The following is a 22,083-nucleotide window of genomic DNA, read 5'->3' on the forward strand; positions in this document are numbered from 1 at the left end:
TCTTTACCATCTAAGCTACTTGTGATAACAGATGTTATTAATGTGGCCAATACATTAAATTTCTAAAGAATAAAATACTATGTTATTATTCACAATGACGCAACAAAAATAATAAAGATTCTACAATTGTTCCCAGTCCTGGGATCATGAAATAGAATAATTTAGTGACCATTAAATGGAAAATGAATTATGAAAACTGTTGTTTCCAGAATGTCTTTCCCTTCCCCTCTTCACTTGTGTTAAGAAAAAAAAAAAAGACCTTTTACTTTCTTCAGATACATTTTAAATAACCTAACCTTTTCCCCCCATTTTCTCTGAAATCAAATTTTAAAACTTCTAAAATTTGCTCATAGTAAGTGATCTCAGAAGTTTGACAATAAAGCTACTTTTAATAATTTTTTTTTAAAGTGTCAAGACTATATCATTTGCCAAGAGGGTGCCCTGAAGTCTCTTTTTTTGGGTCATTTTTAATGCATTTTAGCTTGTTACCTAGTGTGCATGTAATAGAACTAAAGTTCCTATAGGGAGAGAATGAAATTGGAGCACTGATGAGGTAATTAGACATGGAAGTTCAAAGTTAGAAAAATGACTTTGTGTATTAAACTTAGTCAATACAGTTAGTTCAACAACTGGCCAAGTCAGGGAAAGGGGAAATAAAACTACTGCAATTCAAACAGCTTGACTCAAAAAAATAAAAAAAGAGTCTATAGCCTACCAGATAGCTCTGTACACAATCTAGAGACTTTCTGCCACAATACTAAAATACAGATTCTTCACAAACCACAACTTTATCCCAAATGTTCTTACAGGTTCTATGTTGCTTTTAAATTCTACTAAATAATCGATAGCTTTACAACAAAATTTATTTTATTTTAAAAAAACACATTTAAATCACTATCCCACAAAATGTTTAGAAACACGGGTAACCATGGAAAGTAAACGTGCATATACTGCTTTTATTATAATAATTATGGTTGCTAGCTGAATGAAAACAAATAGTAGCTAAAAAGGTTTCAAATGACAGAAAAACGTATTTAAGTTATGACAACTTTTTGAGTACTCAGATGATGAAATGTATTATTTCTGCACCAAATGCAAAGTTAACAATGAAATCAAGGTATTGAAAGGTCAAAAGGGGCCTCAAACATTCACTATCTTTTAAATTTTAGACAAAAGAGCTGAGAATAGAAAAGAAAAAAAACCCAACATATACACCATAAAAGTCTTTTTCTTTTTTAATGACTTCCAATTTTAACTCTTTTTCTAAAAGCACTAAGGGCATGGAGACCCTTATTGTAGATTATGTATCATCTCCTCTTTGGCTATGAGGTGTGTGGTCTTGTTAACTAGAGACATCAATGAGTTCAATTTCTGAGACCAGTCATTTAATAAATTATTTGGATCCTTGGGTCTCTGGAAGTTGATAATTCCTGCCAACCTGTCTACTTTAGCAAAGATGGTCTTGTTGACTACTAGATTTGAGAGAAAAGCCTCTGACTCCTGTAAGAGAGAAAGACAAATTGGTTTAAGACATGATAATTTAGACAATAAAATTTAAGGAAAGTATTTTCTAGTATCTTCATTCAAGAATATGCAGGGCTAAAATTCATTATTAATAGTTAGAAACTGATTTCCTGCAATAATGTACTTACCTTACTGAGAGTCTAGGGCTCAGTTTGAATCTCCCCACAAACTTAATACTGTGGGTACCGTTCAAGAGCCTTTGTCAACTTGGTCTACCTTCTACAATGTTTCCCACCAAAAGCAGTATCATACAGCCTGTTTCCAGAAATACTGGTTAGAATATATGCTCTACCACTTGCTAACTAGGTAGCCAAGGACAAGGCACTTTACTTCTAAGGCCTCTGGTGCCCTTGTCCAGAAACGAGAAGAGTTAATGAACCAACCAAGGATCAAGCCCTCTAACCCAAACTATTCCAAGTTTCTTTGTTTGCAGTTAAACTGTCAAGATGCCTCCTGTTGACTATACACTTCGCCTAACTCCTATCTCTTTGGTGTACATTTTACCAACATGAAACCCAGACCCGAATACAATATTCCCCTAACATGTCCTAGCACCTTTCCAGGGGAACTGCAGTCAAGTCTCCCTCATATGGTTTATTTCTACATTTCACTTTTTGAACCTAGATGTATTTATTATAGAAATATATACTACTTTAACTTCAAATTAATCAGTGTAAAACTAACATATTTGAGTAAGGATGTTAACTAGTATAATATTCACGTAACTATAACTTGGTATTTAGGCTACTCTTTGGTGTTCAAGATAGCTTGGGGGAAGCTTCTATCACATAAACTTAAAATAAGGTAATAAAATGAGGTTGATGTGCTCACTCAATTTTTACAAGTCAATTGATTTTCAAAATGAATGGTTACACAAACAATGGTATGTACTACTTACATCAACAGACAGATCCAGAAGCTGCGCCATCCTCTTCATTGTTATCCTTGTGTAATACTTGGCCATTATTCTAATATTCTGAGGAAAGAAGAAAGGTATGGAGGATACAGCTATCAGTAAGGCCAAAAGCTCGTTTGTTTTCCTATCCAAGTAGCTTTAATTAAAACGTCAAGGCTCAGAGCTTTTATTCTGCTGTTGTCTGCCACTGGAATGAAACCGGTTCTAAATGTCAACAACAAAACTAAATATTTCAATATTTTGTCTTCTGTGGTTATTTTTAAGTTATTCTGAGCACACTCTACAACTCTTTTTAAATACATATAGTTAAAACACAGGCTTAGCTAAATTAGTTGTTAAAAGTTGTAACTGTACTAAAATATTTTTGCTAAATGTAAGAATCTAAAGTTTTTTAACTATGATACAAATGTTTAAAAGGCTAAAATTAAAAAAAAAAAAAAGGCTAAAATTTTAAAAAGATCATCTCAAAATACTATCATCATACTACATAAAGATAACCTGAATTAAATTTCCCAATTTTCACTGGAAGTGGTGCTAAAATTAGAGGTGCCCTTTGGTTATTCTTAACGTTAACCTTACTAACAAAGCAGCTGCACTCACAAGGAAAAATGGGGTTCTGGGGAGAAAAATGAGCTCATCTTTGAAGCATCCGCACCTCCTCCCATCACTAATCAGGGTCAATGGTAACACCAACCTCTCAGGAAGAATAATCACTCAAGACGCCCTGCTTTTCCTTCATCCTTTCATTATGACCAAATTCGATTGTCTGTCTGCTTTAAAATCGTTAATTCCATTCCATCCACTCAGTTCAAGCCCACAAAGCCCCTCTTACTTAGCTGGTCTTCTTATCTACAGTCTTTTCTCTTTCCAAATTCACTTTTCACACTTACTCCCAGAGGATTCTCTATAAAATTCATGCTGGTCATGATCCTCTTAGCTTTTACTATTGGGTGTACAAACTTTGTTATGACCAAGACCTTTTCCATATCTCCAAAGTCCTTTCTCACTGAGCCCTTTCCTTGGAGGTCCCCAAGTTCCCCGGCTGGTCTGCTGCCTCTGTGAACCAGCAGACTATCCCATCTGCCTACTGAACCTACATAGCCTTCTCACAAATCTTTCCTCACACATCAATTCCTGTGACTCCAGCTTGACCATTCTACCTGGTGGAACCAGTCAACTCTCTCCTCATGCTCCCCTCTCATCCATGTATACTTGGACCCATAATACATAATTTATAAATGCCTCTTGCACTGTGATGCATTTTTAAACATTTGAAAGGTAGGACCATGTCTTATTCTCCCATGTGTCCCAGCACTTTGTACAGTGTAGCACACAGAAGGCTCACATTTGTTCTGTGAATGAAGGTTTACGTAATTCAATTTGTAGTGACACCCAAGAATATCAGAGGTCAGGTTTAAAACATGTTACCTGTTTCCAAAACTACCAAGTCAGTACTAGTGAGAAACCACCCCCATCCATCCCTCACATTCTTAAGAAATTCCTTCTGGTTTATATACTATAAAAGTTTGTATTCATGAGGGGTCCTCTCAAAATGCAGCATGGTAACACATAGTGATCTTTTCTGAAAAGCTAAAAAGAGGTGGGGAAAAAAATGACAAGGGGGTAAGATAAATTCTGATGTGCTTGGGAAATAAGACAACAAACATCTGAACAACAAACTTAACATCACTACTACACTAGGCATAGGGGAAAAAAAAGAATCCTGAAGAATTAAAGATATAACATCTAAAAGAAACATTTGAGAAATAAAACTTTAAGCTCAAATTTGCCAAAGTTTGCCTCTAAATTGTCATTTCCAACATGCTAGATCCTTACATGTTCAACAACTCTGTTTTTCAAGTCTTTCCACCTTTTTTCACCTTCCTCTGTATAACCAAAAACGTCAGTTGCAGGACTCTCCAAAGAACCTTTTCTTAATTCCATTCCATAGTCTTCAACAAGTGTGGACCAGCGCATCAACTCCATTGTGGTAAAAAGCTTTAAAAGATCCCTGTAAATTACACAAAACTTACTATTCCAGAACTGTAAAGATTGCATTTCATCTAATATAATAGCAAATTTTAAACTATCAAAGATGACTTTTAGAAAGCTTTGTTTGTAGAACAAGACACGAGGTGACTATTATTTATTTTACCAACTTTGCTACCATTTTTTCCACAGTAATTCTGAACAGTGCCTTCTCCTACTTATCATTCTGTTCTCTCCTGTATTATGTTTGCCAATCGTTGGACTAACTGACTGTAAACTTACTAATGGAACAGCTAAAAGAAGAGCATAAAACCCATGTCTGCTTTATATAACAGATTTTCAGAAGCATGTACTTCTGAAAATCACAAAGCCCCAAACATTTACTAATGATAAAACTGACTGAATAGTTAATTAAACAAGATCTGCTCAAGTGAGCTTGAAATAAAACTACTTCTTGATAAGTGGCTTAGAATGGAGTATGTTATAATCTCATTATGTTAATTTCTAATGTAGTCCTAACAACAACAAAAAAACCCACTTTATTTTCTGTTTATTCTCTAATATGATCTATCAGCAATCAATTAAGAAGCATACATTTAGGTTAACCAGTCTTTCAAAATGGTACTTCTACCAAGACATACTATACTAATTATAAAAGTACTTACTTGTATTTAGGGATTTCTTCTAACTTCTTGTCACCGCTTATTCGGTGAACCAAGTCTGACTGTTCATTGTCAAAAGGAGCCAAGATAACGTAAAGGACAACACTTTTCAGGGCCTAAAAAAGTCGCACAATGCAGCAGAATATAGGCAAGATTAGAAACAAAATGAAAACTCTGGCAGAAAGTGAAAATTCATGGAATAACTATATATTTATCTTTAACAGTGTATTCAAAAGTCTTAGGGGAAAAATCTTATCAGATTGATCTTTTCATAGGGCTTTTTGTAATATTTACCTTTCATAAAACTACTATAAAACAAATACAGTGAATCTTTACTAACGTGAATTACTACCTGGGTTGGCTTTTCTTCTTTCTTTTTTTAATTGAAGTACAGTGATCTAGTTAGTGTTCGGTTCAGGTATTCGAGAAGGAAATGGTAACCCACTCCAGTATTCTTGCCTGGAAAATCCAGGCAGAGGAGCCGAGCGGGATACAATGCATGGGGTCACAGAGTTGGACATAACTGAGCGCCTGAGCACAATTTCAGTTACAAAGCAGACTCAGTTACATATACATATATGTATTATATATTATTTTTCAGTTTCCTTTCCATTGTAGGTTATTATAAGATATTGAATATAGTTCCCTATGCCATATGATATATCCTTGTTTATTTTATATATAGTGGTTGTATATGTTAATCTCATACTCCTAAATTATCCCTCCCTCAAACATTTTTTAAAACAAATGTATAAAAGAAAAAGTCATTATAACAAGTTAGCAGTAAAAAGGTAGAATCCACATGTACACTATTCACAAGTTTTGCAAAATAATTTTCTAAAGTAATGCTGGATCTTTATCTGTGACCTCAGAAGGTACCTGCTATACATGTCTTAAACAGTAAGCCTACATTTCTTAAAAGGTCATAAATAGAGAATTGCCACAATTCATCTGAATCAATAATGTTAAAGTGAACTATCAACACAATGAACAGAAAGCAGCACCAAACAACTGCATGTAATTACTGAAGTTAAAATTATTTCAAAATAAATAAAAAATGCAAATTCTTCCTGATAAGTTTCAACATCAAGTTTAAGACTATCTTTAAAGAAAAAAAAGAATATATTCTTACCTGTTGCCACTTTTCACTTTCTGCCTGTATACAGGGTGTATCATAGATTGCTCTGTAGTGCTTACAAATAGACAAATAAGATCCTTCATGTTGATCCAGCTGAATCATTAAGTTATAGTATTTCAACTTTAATTTCTGTAAAATATTGACAAAATGGGGTTTGTGGGTTTCTTTCCCAAACATTTTCAAAGTAAACTTACAGTAAGAGATAGGCTTACCTCTGTATTTTCTTCCTGGAAAAATTTGGTGTTAATTTTTTTGCTGATGATTTGTGTACGAATGTAATCCTTCACCGCTAGGCAGAGCCGCATTTGCTCCAAAATAAACTCCACTCGCTCTTTCTTTTCCATTGACCCATAGGTTTCCACCTACCAGAGTAAATGCCCAAGTAAGTTTACAATGTTTAGTAATAGTTTACAACTGCAACAAAGTTAGATAGACATTAAAAATTCACACTTGATAAATAAGAAACTTCATGCATATTGGGAGAATGCTGATGGTGATATAAAAAGCTAGTTTCCTTCAGGAAATTACAATTTTAAAAAAATTATTATATGGTAAAATGGATGTTTTCCTCTTGGTGTAAAGTTCTATAAATTTGAATACATGTACAGATTTCTGCAGTCACCATTACAGTCAAAACCTAGAACACTTCCGTCACCTGAGTAACTCTGATGTGCCCCCTTCAGTCACACACTGCCCCTATTCATAACCCCTGACAACCAATGATCTGTCCTCCAACACTACAGAGTTGTCCTTTCAAGAATGTCAAATATGCAGCTTTTTGAGACTATCTTTGTTTACTCAGCATAATGCTTTAAATAAGATTCATTCAAGCTGTTGTGTAAATCAAAGAGTTCATTCCTTTCTATGACTAAGTAGTATTCCACTGCACAGATGAACCCCAGTTTACCTATTCCCCTGCTGAAAAACATCTGGGCTGATTCCATCTTTTGCCTATCATAAAAAAAGCTACTCTGAACATTAGTGAAAGAGTTTTGTGAACATAAGTTTTTCTTTCTCTTGGGTACCCAAGGATGGGTTTGCTAGGTTATACAATAAACATATGTTTAACTTTATAAGGAACCTCCACCCTGTTTTCCAGAGAGACTGCACCATTTTTCAATCCTATCAGCAATCTTTGAGAGTTCCAACTGCTTTGCATTGCCACCAGCTCTTGGTACTGTCAGTTTTTAAAAAATTTTAGCTATTCTAATAGACCCTGATGCTGGGAAAGATTGAAGGTGGGAGGAGAAGGGGACAACAAAGGATGGGATGGTTGGATGGCATCACCGACTCAATGGACATGAGTTTGAGTAAACTTAGGGAGTTGGTGATGGACAGGGTGGCCTGGTGTGCTGCGGTCCATGGGGTTGCAAAGAGTCACACACGACTCTGCAACTGAACTGAACTGAACTGAATAGGCATGTAGTGGTATCTTATCATGGTTTTAATTTGCATTTTTCTAATGGCTAATGAAGAAATGACAATTCTAAAAATGAAAAAGATGTCAGTTGTACGCTAACTATATAATAGTTGAAACTATTATATAAAAAAGAGGCATCAGTCTTTTTAAAATTCAGATAACAAGTCTGATGTGACCCCTTATGAATGTAGAAGTAGATATATACTATACAAAAGAATCAATTATATCAAGTACTATGAAAAAGTTCCTAATATCTGGCACACATACACTATAAATGATTTATAAAATCTAGAATGACACTTTTACAAAGTAGACTGAAGAAAGGCTATTGTTATTACTATAATTTGGTCTAAAAATTTTTTATTTCATTGCTTCTCCTTTGTAAATTTAAAAATAGTTATTCAACATTTACTGTGCTAAGCACTCTACATACACTAATTCTGCTTTGCAATTTCTTAAGGAAAATAAACACACACACACAGTGAACCATTAATGCTTCATTTATATATCGTCACTCACTCTCTCTGTGTGTCAATTACTTTGAAGCAAATCTCAGACAAGACATTACAAATAAATATTTCAATATGGTATCTCTAAAAGCTAAACTTTAGGGAGGGGGGATCGGGATGGGGAATATATGTAAATCCATGGCTGACTCATGTCAATGTATGGCAAAAACCACTACAATATTGTAAAGTAATTAGCCTCCAACTAATAAAAAATAAATGAAAAAATAAATAAAAGATAAATCTTAAAAAAATTCTTACATAAAAATTCTTTGTATCATTAAATTTCTAGTCACTCTACAATAGTCTCATTTATTTTTTAATCAACTAAGACTCCAAATAAGGCTCATACTTTACAATCTGTAGATATGTTTCTTATGTCTCTTTTTTCCTTGCAATTTACTCATTGAAGAAATCAAGTCAATCATCCTATAGTTCCCTAGAGTCTGAAGTTTGTGGAGTGTGTTCCTGTGGTTAACTGGCTCGTCTGTCCCTGGTATACCTTAAAAACTGGTAGTTATACCTTTGTATATTAATTTTTTGGGCACGAATACTTCACAAGGGATGCTGAATCATGAGGCATATAATTCTCCCGCTTAGAAAACAGAGTTTGAAGACAAAACTATGGAGAGAATAAAAAGAGTGGTTGTTGCCAAGGGTTAGGAAAGGAAGGGATAAACAGGCAGAGCCAGAGGATTTTCCCGAGCAGTGAAACTATTCTGTATACTATTGATACGATGGTGGAGACATGTCATTATGTTTGTCAAATCTACAGAGTGTACAACACCAAGAGTAAACCCTAATGTAAAACGATGCACTCTGGGTGATAATGATGCATCAACACAGGGCCAATGACTGCAACGAAGGTACCACTCTGATGTGGGATGCTGACAGTAGCAGAGGTGGTGTGTGGTGTGAGGCAGAGGATACATGAGGAAGCTCTGAGTTTCCCACTCAGTTTTGCTGTGAACCTAAAACTGCTTTAAAAAATAAAGTCTTTTACTTGAAAAGAAAAAGGTGTGTGTGTGGGGGTGGGCAACTTTAAGTCAAACAGAATTAGAGTGAATTCCAAACTCAACCACTTCTGGACAGTGACTATAGATACTTAACTCCTTTGACTCAGTAGCCTAGAAACTGACCACCCATCAGATATTCATTAAAAATGAGGGGGCCAATGATTAACAGTAAATTCCTAAGGCACAGATAGATGTACATGAATTACTGATTTAAGTTCGAAAGAGAATTAAAATGTTCAAATAACAGCATAAAGTTAAGACTAATTTGTCGATCTTACTTTTCTTCAAAACTTTTTAAACAGTTACTCACTCTTAATCTTGGTGATTCAGAAAAAAGCAATAAGGTGCCCAAAAAAGCAATTATAAGAAAATACTGCTGACTGAATGGAAATTTTACATACCCTAAAATGCAGCTCCTTACCTGTAACTCTTGTAAAATGGAGGCTGCCTCTTTGACATCACCGTTTTGCTCTTTTATTGTGGCTAATGTTTTTGTCAGCCGAGCACGCTCAATTTCAACATAAATCTACAAATACAAGAAATTCATATTATCCAAATTCCTACAGAAACATGTTAAAATTGAAAAGGCAGAACTGAACTATCATCAAACAAGGTATTTCTCTGGTAGCTGTCATGCACTTATCTTCCTCATACAAACATTTTACACTCACATAATTTTAAAGACGACATCTCTATAAAACATTATCCATATTTTGCACCTTTGATTTGAGAACCTAAGTAGGAAATCACTGTGCTTAACAAATAACAGGGCCAAACAGCAAAGACAGTGCCACAGAATAGCACAGCCACAGAAAGTACCTTTAAAAGAATTGATTATTTGAAAAATAACACTCTGCAAAGAGCACAGGCAGTCCAGTAACTGTAATTCAACCAATACTCTCATTCTGATTTCTGTTTAAATGCAAGGCTACTTTCTCTAAAAATATCTGACCTTGTACACTATTAAAAGTTACTAGCATTTTTCATAGCTATATGAAATGTTTGGTTTATAATTTCCAACAAGTGAAGCATTAAAAATATAACTATAGCCTAACAGAGTCTAGGGCACTAATTTTCATGCTTGTGCTTGTTGACTTGCTTAGCCTTTTCTCTGCAACAACCCCTTTCCCCACTCACTCCCAAAACCTTATCTCAAATGGTAACAAAATGCTTAGAGTTTCCTAGATGTGTTAAGAATTTCTCCCTTGCTGTCTCTGCATGTAACTTCCCCTGTATCTAAAATGCCCTCCTCCCTACATCCTGGCCCAGCAGATTCATTCTTTTTGGGGTGCCATTCACAGTGTGTGGCATGGTCTTAGTTCCCCGACAAGGGATTGAACCTGTGCCCCCTGCAGTGGAGGTATGGAGTCTTAACGACTGGATGCCGCGGAAGTCCCAGAATTAGTATTCATTCTTAAAAAGCCAGGTGAGCCACCATCAACTCTTTGAGGCTTTCCTGAGGTCCTCAGCCAGTCAATCCTCACCTCTGTGTTGCAGGAACACCCTGCTACTGTCATGACCAGCACAGTAACTGTTTCTATGACTGACTTCTTTTGACATTAAAAATAGTGTCCCGCCCATTTTGGACCTCGCACAATACAGTCAGGTGACCAATAAATATTTAATGAACTCAACTGTCAGAGAGGCAATAAGTTAGATATAAAACTAAGTTTTTGTCTTCAAACCACAAAAATCTACCTAGAAAGAAATGTATCTACCAGAGCCACCATTTCATACTTGCCCTTTTTAGAGAAACACAGACTAGGCTGGGGAGGTGGGGGGAAGGCATCAAAAAAATACAAATACGTTTTGAAAAGAGTGAAATTTTGAAAACTAATCTCACACTGCAACACTCTATGAAACCTCAGCTACACCAAACAAAGATTTCTCAAGCAGATCTAGGTGACATGAAGAAATAACCTTATGTTTAATATTAGCAAATGAAAAATTGGGGTAAGATGACTAATTTCTAGAAAAATCTGGATATACTAAGACTGTCACTATTTATATTCACTGGCATATGGGAAGACACTGGATGTACAAAGATATGGGTTAAATTATAGTAATGACATTTGGTGTATTTCATCTCAAAAATACATACATATGTACTTAAATAAAATGTTTAAATACACAAGCACCTCTGATTACAGGTAGGACAGCACTTGCCTCACTATGAGCTACATTAACAGAAAACTCACCTTCCCCTCTGTGACCATTCGTAGAGTATCAATTAGTCGAAGTTTGACGGGAAGGTCTGTGATTTCCTCCACGTAAGCACAGCACTGTTGAACCATTTTTGCAACAGCCTAAGATAAAAAAATTCATTCACAAGTTAAATTCATTCCTCACACAGGAAAAGGAAATATTTTATTTATGGAAGTGCTGTAGTCAAATTTGATCTCCCAAGAAACTATATACTGAAATGCCTATGTACAAAAACAAAAAACAGAAAAACCTCCCTTAGCTAAGAAGTACTGAATACTCAGTAACAAATCAATAAAGGACAGGAAAACGTCAGTTGCAAAGACTTTACCCCCCTTTACAACTGGTGAGCTGATCACACAAAAGGACAAGTGAGAGAGGATTGTCTGGTAATGTCTACCAGAAGGCTAGCTAGTTAGTTTTCTTGCAGCCAAGAAGAAAAGTATGGAAGAAGTGGCAACAGACTGAAGGTGTGGGAAAGAGAAAAGCACAATTTAACAGTAGCTGTGATAGGAACGAAGCCATGAAAAAGTCAGTGGCAGAAGCAGAAGATAAAACAACAGTCCCATCACCTGGGTGGAGAGAAGGAGCTAGAGCCAGCCATGCTCACCCCAATAAAATGTGACATTGAGAAGCATAGCATCTCTTGCCCACAGTTCCCAGACAGGTAGTAAAGCAGGCTGGACTATATTTTTTGCAGCTCTGACTGTCCATGATCTAGGTCAGGGGTCAGCTAACCTCTTCTGTATATTTTTATGAATATTTACACAGTAAGTACTTAGACTCTGTGGGCCAAAGGGTCTCTGTAGCAACAATTCTGCTCTGTCTTGGTAAACTCCACAGATACATGACAGATGGGTGTGGCTCTGGCCCCCGAAACTTATTTACAAAGGTGGCATGGAGAATTTGGTCCTTGGTCCATAGTTTGCCAACCCCTAATCTAGATTCTAAATGGCACAGCATAATCATTGATAATAATAATCAGGACTCTTGTCATCAGGAAAATGTTAAGTTATATTCAGCATATTTAAAGATAGCAGAAAAGGAAACAAAGTATCTTGCCTCAAAAGTAACATACACATTAACTGTCTAAATAAAAGACATGATTAAGTAAATTATAATTAATCAACTTGATGGATTATAACACAGCCATTTAAAATAACAACTATGAAGGAGCTACAAGGAACTAGAAGAAAGCTGCATCAACACTCTCAAAGCAATTTTGTAAAAATATGCAACTACATAAGGACTAGAAGAAAAAAAAATAAAAGCAGTTGTCATGAGAACATGGACAGAATTTTTTAAAACTCTAAATGTTGCAATATTGACTTAACATTGTTAGATTTAAAACAGATTGTAGAAAGGTTTTCTTTTTCTAAAAGTCCTTATTCAAATTTGAATGTACTTGTTTCCGATCAATCATGAACTCACTTGTTTTAACTGACTCCGTCTTTTTGACAAAAGCATAATATTTTCATTAAGTAAATCCCATTCTTTAGCCTCATAGCACATCTTCACTATTGCAACCAAGATACGGGATGTGGACACCATATCAGAAGCCTGTGAGAATGAAAATACACTGAAAGTTAATGGAACAGTGTCAAATGAAATTAATGGCAACTGAGGTTTTCATTACAATCTACTCACAGTTCGGGTCTGTTTTTCCAAAGAGAGAAGGGTTTCAATGACTTCTTGAAGTCTTCCTTCCTAAAACAAAAGGTAAATGGACAATAAAAACACCACCACCAACACAAAGCCAAATAATTTAGTCTAACATGAGGCGTTTCTGAAACAGTAAAGACAAAATTTAAACAGTAAAGTCTATCTTAGAGCAAAGAGACCACCTGCACAACTGTGTGTCCTTTTCTCCCTTTCATGATACTGCCTGCTTCTCTAGAGGATTCCAGAAGTCAGTGGTTCCCAACATGGGGCCCACAAGCTATTTTTAACATTTCTAAATGCCTAGGAGAAATGAAATCTAGTTAAACCAATGATTTAACACCCAAGAAAACATCAAGTCTTTGTTTTGGATTCTAATTCATCACGTCAGAGTGGTAACACCTGTTTATCTGGTTCTGAACAGAGACTCTTAACTGACAGCCACCTGTGCCTTAAATTCATCAAAAATATTTTAAAACATGGAGTTCTGAGAAGTAAAAAGGATATTTGGTGGTAAAAAGATAGGAAACGCTGGTTTAAGTTTTCAGTGACTTTAGAAGTAAAGTAATGAAGCCCACCGGAGATTCCCCGTGCGTGCTATACCCAGTCTTGAGCCAACAGCAACCTCCACCTCACACGTAAAAACAAAACACTCTCCCTGGGGCAGACATGAAGAAATGAGAATAACAAAATTCAAGTAACATAAACCTAGATAAAAATACACCAGGACTAAAATAAGCCATCATATTAGGAAACACACATTTTGATAAAAACAAAACCAACCCACAGCACAAAGACTGGATTTATTTAAGGTAATAGTATTAATGACACTGAATAAACTAGAAGTAATGAGGAGGGCTTCATTTGTAACTGCTTTTCTAACCGTGAAGGGAATTTATTTTTATGTTAAGGACACTCATAGATGACATGTGAGTCCTGGCCCGCTGCCCTTTCACGGGCTGTGACGCTCATAGACAACACGTGAGTCCTGGCCCGCTGCCCTTTCGCGGGCTGGGCCGGGCCTTGGCGGCGGCGCAGGCTCTCCCCTCGTGGCGGCAGGCTTCTCAGCGCCCTGGCTTCTCCGGTCTTGGTGCACGGGCTCTATCTACAGTGCTCTAACTTCAGGAGCTGTGGCACGTGGTTCCCAGGCTCTAAAGCACAGGCTCAAGGGGTGTGGTCCACTGGCTTAGTTGCTCTGCGGAATGTGGGATCTTTCTGGATCAGGGATGGAAACCACATCTCCTGCGTTGGCAGATTTACCTCTAAATCACCAGGGAAGCTTTTACTGATGAAAGAAACTAAACTTCTGAATTAAGGGCACAAATAATGTTTAAACTTTTCAAAATATTGTTTCCATATTTTCCATATGAATTTTCCATGCAGCACACAAAATGTACTGTATAGCCACTGTATGAATTTATTAATTCAATCTGAAAAGGGGAACACCAGTTCTGAAAGCTGTATAGGCTCATGTACATTTACTGTACACAATAAATGCTGGCTAAATGCTTCTGTCCATCAGAGCAGAAGAACAAAGAACAGGGCTATAAATTCTCCAAAGCTAAAGGCTAATAAATCATAAAAATCAAAGAATCTAAACCTGTGTTGTTCAAGGGTCAACTGTAGTTTCCACAGGGAAATGGTTACTATTCGGCAACAAAACAGTGCAAGAATAGCTAAAATGCAAAATACTGTTTACTAATGTTACCCTCTTGTCGCTTTTGTGATTACTATTAGTCACATGACTGTGATCCACAGAATACAGTTGACTATATGTGGTATTTTAATTCAGAAATACGGTTTTAAAGAACTATACCATATATAGGAAGGAATCACATACCACTCCAGGGCTGGGGTCTACGGTATCAATGAAACATGAAATGTCACTGCCCCCTTCTCAGAAGGGCACTCTTGGATCGTGCTCTCTAGTCAGTCACTCGGCACCCCCTTTAACACGCCAGCCCACTGACTTTCCGGTCTACACTGACTCTGTGGACAAAGACCAGCACCTACCTGAAATAAAGGATACTGGCCCTAGATAGTTAAGATAACATATCAAAAGAATGATTTCAATAAGCTCAGATTCCTGCATCTTCCCCTACAGAGAAAAACTCTAAAATCATTAACTTGAGCTGTCTATTTTTGTGATTAGCAATAATCATTTGATGTTCGACTACATGTTTGATTTTCTTTTTTCCCCCAGCCAAAACTCCTATACATTCTGGCTCCTCCCTTATCTTTTTGGAACAGGCTCTCAGAGATATCTGAGTGGCTGCTTTCCTGGGCGATAGTCCTCAGTAATGCCCCCAATTAAGACAATTCTCAACTTAAAGGTTGTGCATTTTTTTCAGGTGATAACCCCAAAGTCTTTTCCATCTTAATGTTCACCATCTTCCTAATTTCACTAGAAGGTCCTCAGTAAGAGCAGGGGGCTCTGTCTATACCGTTCACCGCTGTGCCTCAGTGCTCTGCACCTGCCCAAACTTGCAGTGGTGCTTCTGTAGGAATGCTGGTGCATCCCTTTACACCCTGCACCACAGTTATTAATAAGCACGTCTCCAAAGTGTTCTTAAGTTCCTTCAGGGCTAGACCGTGTTTGACTGGGGCTTCCCTGGCGGCTCAGACAATAAAGAACCTGTCTGCAAAGAAGGAGACCTGGGTTCGATTCCTGGGTTGGGAAGATCCCCTGGGGAAGGAAATCGCAACCCACTCCAGCATTCTTGCCTGGAGAATTCCATGGACAGAGGAGCCTGGTGGGCTACACTCCATGGGGCTGCAAAGAGTCAGACACAACAAAATGGCTAACACCTGTCTGATTGGGGCTTCCCAGGTGGCTGAGTGGTAAAGAATTTGCCTGCCAATGCGGGAAACATGGGAAACTCACATTCAATCCCTGGGTCGGGAAAATCCCCTGGAGAAGTAAATGGCAACCCACTCCAGTCTGGAAAATCCCATGGACGGAGGAGCCTGGCGGGCTACAGTCCCAGGGGTCTTAAAGAGTTGGACACATATGCCCTTGTTTGATGGTGTCTCTTGCACCAACTTGCACATAGCCATGTGTCGAATGAACAGATGTTGACGTGAACTATTCATTTGATCTTGGCTTACAATTCCTGATTCTTACTGTTACAGTAAGTAGAATATGACAAATTATATAGCTGACAATTCAGTGCTGAGGGACACTATCATCAATTTCATTAAATGCAACTCCCAATTCTCAAACCATCCCACTTCTCACCCAGTCTTCCATGTTCAATCCTACGGTTAAACATCTTCCTCCTTCTTTTCCTGTCTAGTCACACGTCATCCTTGCAATCCTACCTCCTAGATGCTGCCTTTCAACTCCGAAGAACAAGATGGTTTAGAGCTACCAAAACCAACTTGTTAGAACATGTGACTCTTATGACTCCTTTTCCTTATTAAAATAATCCTTGTCAGTGAGGTAAATGACTAAGGAGTTTGTTCAACATCAATACATGTTGGGGATCTGTATGTTCTGTATGTTTGTGTCCTTTAACTCCTAAATGACCCGATCTTTTAATGACTCCTTAAACAACCTAAATAAGAAAAGGCTAATAAAATGTTAACCACAAATAACTGAAGTGTAATGCCAATCCAATACTTTTAAATGACCTATTTCTTGAAGGGGTCTTTTGTCCAAGTCACTGACAATCAAAAAACTGTTTCACATTTCACCTCCTCTTTATTTTTAGTATTACCCATGAGAAGTTGCAGGTGACCAAAAGAAATGAAAAGACATTAAGAGGAGGGAGAAACAAAGGATATATTTGATTTAAGAATACAAGTAATCCCTAAATAACCATGTGTCAAATACACGGTAATCCAAAAGCGGGGGGGGGGGGGGGGGGGGACGGGGGGACGGGGGGGGGGGGGGGGGCGGGACACTTACTGCATGTCAGAACTGTTAAACACTGTATCTCTATAGTTCAGAAAAGGCCCTCCCAGACTAATTTTTAAGTCCTGAATGCAAGAGTGAAACAACAATGATTATCACAAACTAGTATCACTTTTATTATCTCACCAATCTAATACAGGGTCCTCAAACACCAATGACAGAAGCAGTAGAATGTAATTTTTAAAACAGGCTCTGCAGGGACTTCCCTGGCAGTCCAGTGGTTAAGATTCCACGCTTCCACTGCAGGAGGCGGGGGTTCAATCCAGGGGAACTAAGATCCTGAGTGGCCAAAACAAAAACAAACAAAAAACCCGGGCAGGCTCTGCAGCCTGTCTGCTCGAGTCGAAATTCCAGATCTACCACTGTCTTACTTCAGGCAAGACACTTACCTCTCTGACCCTCAATTTTCTCTTCAGTGATACGAGTGTAATAACAGTTCCGACTGCAGAGGGTCAGTGTAAGGATTAAAGCAATACCTATGAAGGTATGCCTAGAACCTACATACCATATATATGTTCGAATGTATGTATGTTACCATCACCATGACAGCTAACATTATTAGTTACTGTTGTTACTTGCCAGGTGAGTGTTAGGACACAGAAACAGAACTGTACTAGGTCATAACTCTAAGAGATATAAAAGGCCTAGATCTGGCAATTTTACCACCTGGGTTTAGACTCCAGTTGGACTTTTGAAGGCTTTTGCTGTATGTGGTTTTCTCACCTGATATATTCTTATTCTTTACACACGTAATTTTTTATCTTAAATTGTCTTTCATATTTATAAAATGTCTTAAACACAGAACTGATAGTCTCTTAAAGAAGCCATGGGACACAGCAAAAAGAACACTTGTTAACTGTTGCCAGGAGACCTCTCTAGACCTTGGATAACTGCTGAATCTACCTGAACCTTAATTTTCTCAGAAGTGAAGATAACAAAACTTCCTTCAGTTTTTTTTTTCTTTTTAAGTCTTTATTGAATTTGTTACAATACTGCTTATGTTGTTTATGTCCTGGTTTCTTGGCCATAGGGCATATGGGATCTTAGCTCCCCGACCAGGGATCAAACCTGCACCCTCTGCATTGGAAGGTGAAATGTTAACCACTGGACCAGCAGGGAAGTCCCCCTTCCGCTTTACTGATGGGTTCAAAACGAAAAACATAAGAATGTATGCTAGGGCTTCCCTGGTGGCTCTGTGTCAAGAATCCACCTGCCAATGCAGCAGACACGGCTTCGATCCCTGATCTGGGAAGATCCCACATGCGCAGAGCAGCTAAGCCGATGAGCCGATACTACTGAGCCTGGGCCCCAGAGCCCGGCACCGAAGCCCACGGGCCCCAGAGCCCGGTACTGAAGCCCATGGGCTCCAGAGCCCATGCGGGGCAACAAGAGAGCCACCGCAACGAGAAGTCGGCACACTGCAGCTAGAGAGTAGCCGCTGCTCTATGTAACTGAGAGAAAAACCCACAGAGCGACGAAGACCCAGCACAGCCAAAAAATATATATAAATAAGTGAAATTATATTAAAGAATGTATGCTAAAATAGTCCATGCATTCCAATGTAGAAATGCAATGATTGAAGTATTATTTCATGATTAGCAGAATGCTTAGAAAATAATATAAAATGATGACTAAAAAGCAAAACAGAGAAACATACTCTAAAAAAAACTAAGACAACTATCTAATCCAAAAGTTGAAAACTGTGGTGTATTAAAAAAAAACCTTCTACCCCCTATGCCCCAGCCCTCTTCCCCTGCCCCACCTCCCCACAAAGAAAATTCATACCTACACCTTGTTGTGTTCAACAGGCACAGTGGCTTAAAAGAAAAACCAAAATGGCTCTAATTTTTAACATGTCCCAATATTCCCTGATTCAAACATTTCCATCATCTACTTGATACCTTAAAAAAACCAGTTGGCATTTGAATTTGCAAATCTATTCAACTATCTTGAACATAACCACAATGTTGTAAATAAATGCCATACACTGACCACTAGAACAACTGTAGCAGCAACATTATTTTTTTTCTCTTACTGGCCTATAAGTGATTTGAGAGCAAGAGTTTTATCCACTCATCTTTATACTGTCCACAATGTCTAGCACTGACTGGGTCTTGCACACAGTAGGCTATCAGAAGAGACTGGTAAGGGGAAGGTTTCCTTTCACTCTCGTCTCAGTTCTAGGAATAGCTGTACTCCTTTAGAACAATTAGCTTCTTCTTTATGGACGTTACCAATCTATTAATTCCAAAAAGGTGGTTCCGGGGCTGACTCTGGACTGAACATATGTTTTGTTTGATCTACATGGTATTGCCTACGTGCTTCAAAACAGTTTAGTGTCCAGTTTCTAAATATAGAGGCAATTCATACAAAACCCCATATTCCTGGTCACTCCCACAAATAAGAGCTGACAAGGCCTGGCCTTCATTCTCCATTGGCAAAGCTGAACCTGAGGTGCAGAGCTCCTGTCCCCTTTCCCGGAGCAGGTGCTCAGAAGTTCAGCTTTTCACTACACTTTGCTCACTGGGCAGGAAAGCTCAGTGGGAGCAGAAACTCCAGAGTCAGTGTGCCTGGGTCTGTATCCTGGATCCATCATTTTACTACTGGTATGACTTTGGAGCGTGTGACTTAACTTCCCCTAGACTGTTTTCCTGTCTGTAAAATACTAATGATAATAATGTGGACCTCACAGGGCTATGGTGAGGATCAATGAGTTAACACGTGTAAACAAACACTTAGAAGAGTGGCTGGCACTGCAGAAAGCACTCAATAAATGTCAGCGATTATCTGCCCGGCTCTGGAGGTGTCTGGAGTTGGAGTTTTCCAACTTCTATGTAACTGGTGATGTTTCTTTACACTAGCAGCTAGAAAGCTCAGAGATGAATTTATGGTTCCCTTCCACTTAGGGTACTGAACCAAAGAAATACAGGTCTATCAACTTCATCACCTTTTCCTATCCCTGACTTTTCTAAAGCCCCACTACATTCTTTTTTTTGGTAATAAGAGAAGCATTAAAAGGGTTCTTTCTAAAAATTAACGGTGAAGTATTATTTGACACTCCTCCTGCCCTTGAATTTATTCTGTTTTAATGTACTTAGAAAGCTCCATAATAGACAAAAACAACTCTATTAGTGAATGCATCCCAGATGAACTGCGATAAATGCTTGTGGCTAGATTGATCAAAGAAGGAGGCCTTAGCATAATCCTTAACAACCTCCTATATGGAACTGATGTAACAACCATCCAAACCCTAGTCAGGCAAACCTAGGTTTAAATCCCTGGTTCTACCTATTACTAACTGTAACCATCGACGACAACTCTTGAGTCTTGGTTTCTTTACACACATACACGAAGTTGCCTGACACAGCAGTGGGGACATGATAAATGCTTGGATGAAGTAAAATTTCTATTTCATGGGAGATAAGCAGTTGGGCTAAACTACCTCCGCCAATCATGTTATTCTGTACTTTTGTGCCTGTCTGTCTTCACTCGCGAAGTACCCGCTCCTCGGATGACTCCTCCCCATTCCAATATTACTCATTCTTCAAGATCTAATACAAACGTCAGCTTCTCTGAAAAAGCCTTCTTTAAATCACCAGTAACAGCGAGAAATTTCCTTCTGTTTTTCAGTAACACTTTCATACTCTTTTGGCACTCACTAGCATGCGCGACTCGTCTAATTCGTTGTATACACGAACTCCTTAAGACAGGGGTCCTGTATTAATCCCCTTCGTACTATCACTTTCCCGTCCCTTCTCCTGGCCAAAGGCCAAGCACATCGCCACGATCCATCCGCAACTTAACAAGAGAAACTGATTCGGCAAGAGCAACAGAACTAAACTCTCTGATCTACCGTGAATGCTGAAGCCGCCTTAAACCCCGAGGAACTACTAAAGAAAACTTGCCTTTTCAGGCAAAAAAAAAAAAAATACTACTGGAGCCCCAATTTCTACGGGAATGAAGTGACCATCTGTCCTGGGGAGGGTCTGGGAAGCTGGAAGTACTACGGTAGTCCGGCTGCGGGGTCTCCCTGGTCGGGCAGACCTGGGATGTCCTGCTTATGCAGGCCTAACTCGTGCCGGACAGACAACAGCGGGATGCGTGCTCCAGCCCGGAGGCCCCCTGAGGCCTAAGCAAGCTTGGCGCCGTGACTCAGCCCCTGGCGCCCGCCAACAACCAGCCGGCCTCCCCTCACCTTGGCCAGCTTCTCGCACTCGGGCAGTCGCTGATCCACCGTGGCGCTGTAGTCCACCTCCATCTTGACGATGCGCCCATCAGCCCGCTCCGAGCCGCCGTCCGCCATGGTCCCCGCGAGAGCGTCCCTTGATGTCCCCCTGCTTCGGCCACCACTCGTCACCCACACCGGAAGCCGCCGGCTCACCCGCTCAGGCAATGCGTCGGCAGCCCGCGCGAAGGACCCCGCGAAGCCCCCTGCACTGGCCGCCAGTCAGGCACCGCCGGGGACAGCCCCGGGGGGCGGAGCGGGGGGCGGAGCGGGGGGCGGAGCGGGGGCGGGGCTCGAGCGTGCCGGCACGCGCGCACACACACGCACACACACGCACACCCCACACCACCCGCCCCCACGTCTGATTTTGCCTTTGGTGGCAGACTTTTCATCTACAGTTCGTGGTGAGAAAAGCTAGTATAACCGAATAGACTATGATACATATTCTTGCACTTCTCTTGAAATATTATGGTTTCTCAGAGCCATGGGCAAGTCACTTAACGTTTTCTTGGATCTCGGTTTTCTCCTGTCTTACAGGAGCAAGCTGAAATAAATCCTGAAGAAAAAAATTCTCAGGTTTCATCTGGTTGAAAATCGTGGTGACTTAATCGATCTGTGGGATCTCTTAAAGCTCATAAGAGAAGGTATGGGAGTGACTCGGTAGTATAATCGGTAAATATTACGTTGGTAAGAAGAATCTTTAGAAAGACGTTTTATTTGCTCTCCCTTTCCTACTTCTGAGCATCAAATGAGATCTCGTTTATATACACGAGTCGATTTCCAATTCTTAAGGAGCATACTAGTTTTCTTTATTATCTGCACCATCTGGATCCCTTTAAAAAAAAAAAAAAAAGGCTTCAGATCCTTGAAAGTGAGAATGAGGTTGTGTGTAGTATGGTCCAAGTGTCAA

General features: G+C 38.9%; 1 protein-coding gene across 1 annotated transcript; it reads right to left on the reverse strand.

The window, feature by feature from the left end:
• Window positions 1-849: 849 nt before the first annotated feature.
• On the reverse strand, window positions 850-21,336 carry PSMD12 (proteasome 26S subunit, non-ATPase 12). Its single transcript, XM_070479759.1, has 11 exons — window positions 21,144-21,336; window positions 13,021-13,080; window positions 12,805-12,933; window positions 11,370-11,477; window positions 9,593-9,697; window positions 6,442-6,591; window positions 6,224-6,358; window positions 5,095-5,207; window positions 4,277-4,451; window positions 2,423-2,500; window positions 850-1,500 (listed from the first exon to the last, which is right to left on the reverse strand). Exons 1-11 carry the CDS (start codon window positions 21,249-21,251, stop codon window positions 1,291-1,293), a joined length of 1,371 nt encoding a protein of 456 aa, XP_070335860.1. The 5' UTR covers window positions 21,252-21,336; the 3' UTR covers window positions 850-1,290.
• Window positions 21,337-22,083: the final 747 nt, after the last annotated feature.

Source organism: Odocoileus virginianus, chromosome 17 (genome assembly GCF_023699985.2).
Source record: "Odocoileus virginianus isolate 20LAN1187 ecotype Illinois chromosome 17, Ovbor_1.2, whole genome shotgun sequence".
Taxonomy (NCBI): Eukaryota; Metazoa; Chordata; class Mammalia; order Artiodactyla; family Cervidae; genus Odocoileus; species Odocoileus virginianus.

Bases quoted from the DNA above. Each gene is read 5' to 3' on its own strand.
- PSMD12 (XM_070479759.1), bottom strand. From the start codon at position 21,251: ATGGCGGACGGCGGCTCGGAGCGGGCTGATGGGCGCATCGTCAAGATG. The intron at 12,934-13,020 runs GTGAGTAGATTG...TCATTCTCACAG, and splicing joins TGGAAAAACAGACCCGAACT to GCTTCTGATATGGTGTCCAC. The intron at 4,452-5,094 runs GTAAGTACTTTT...TGTAATTTACAG, and splicing joins GAAGAAATCCCTAAATACAA to GGATCTTTTAAAGCTTTTTA.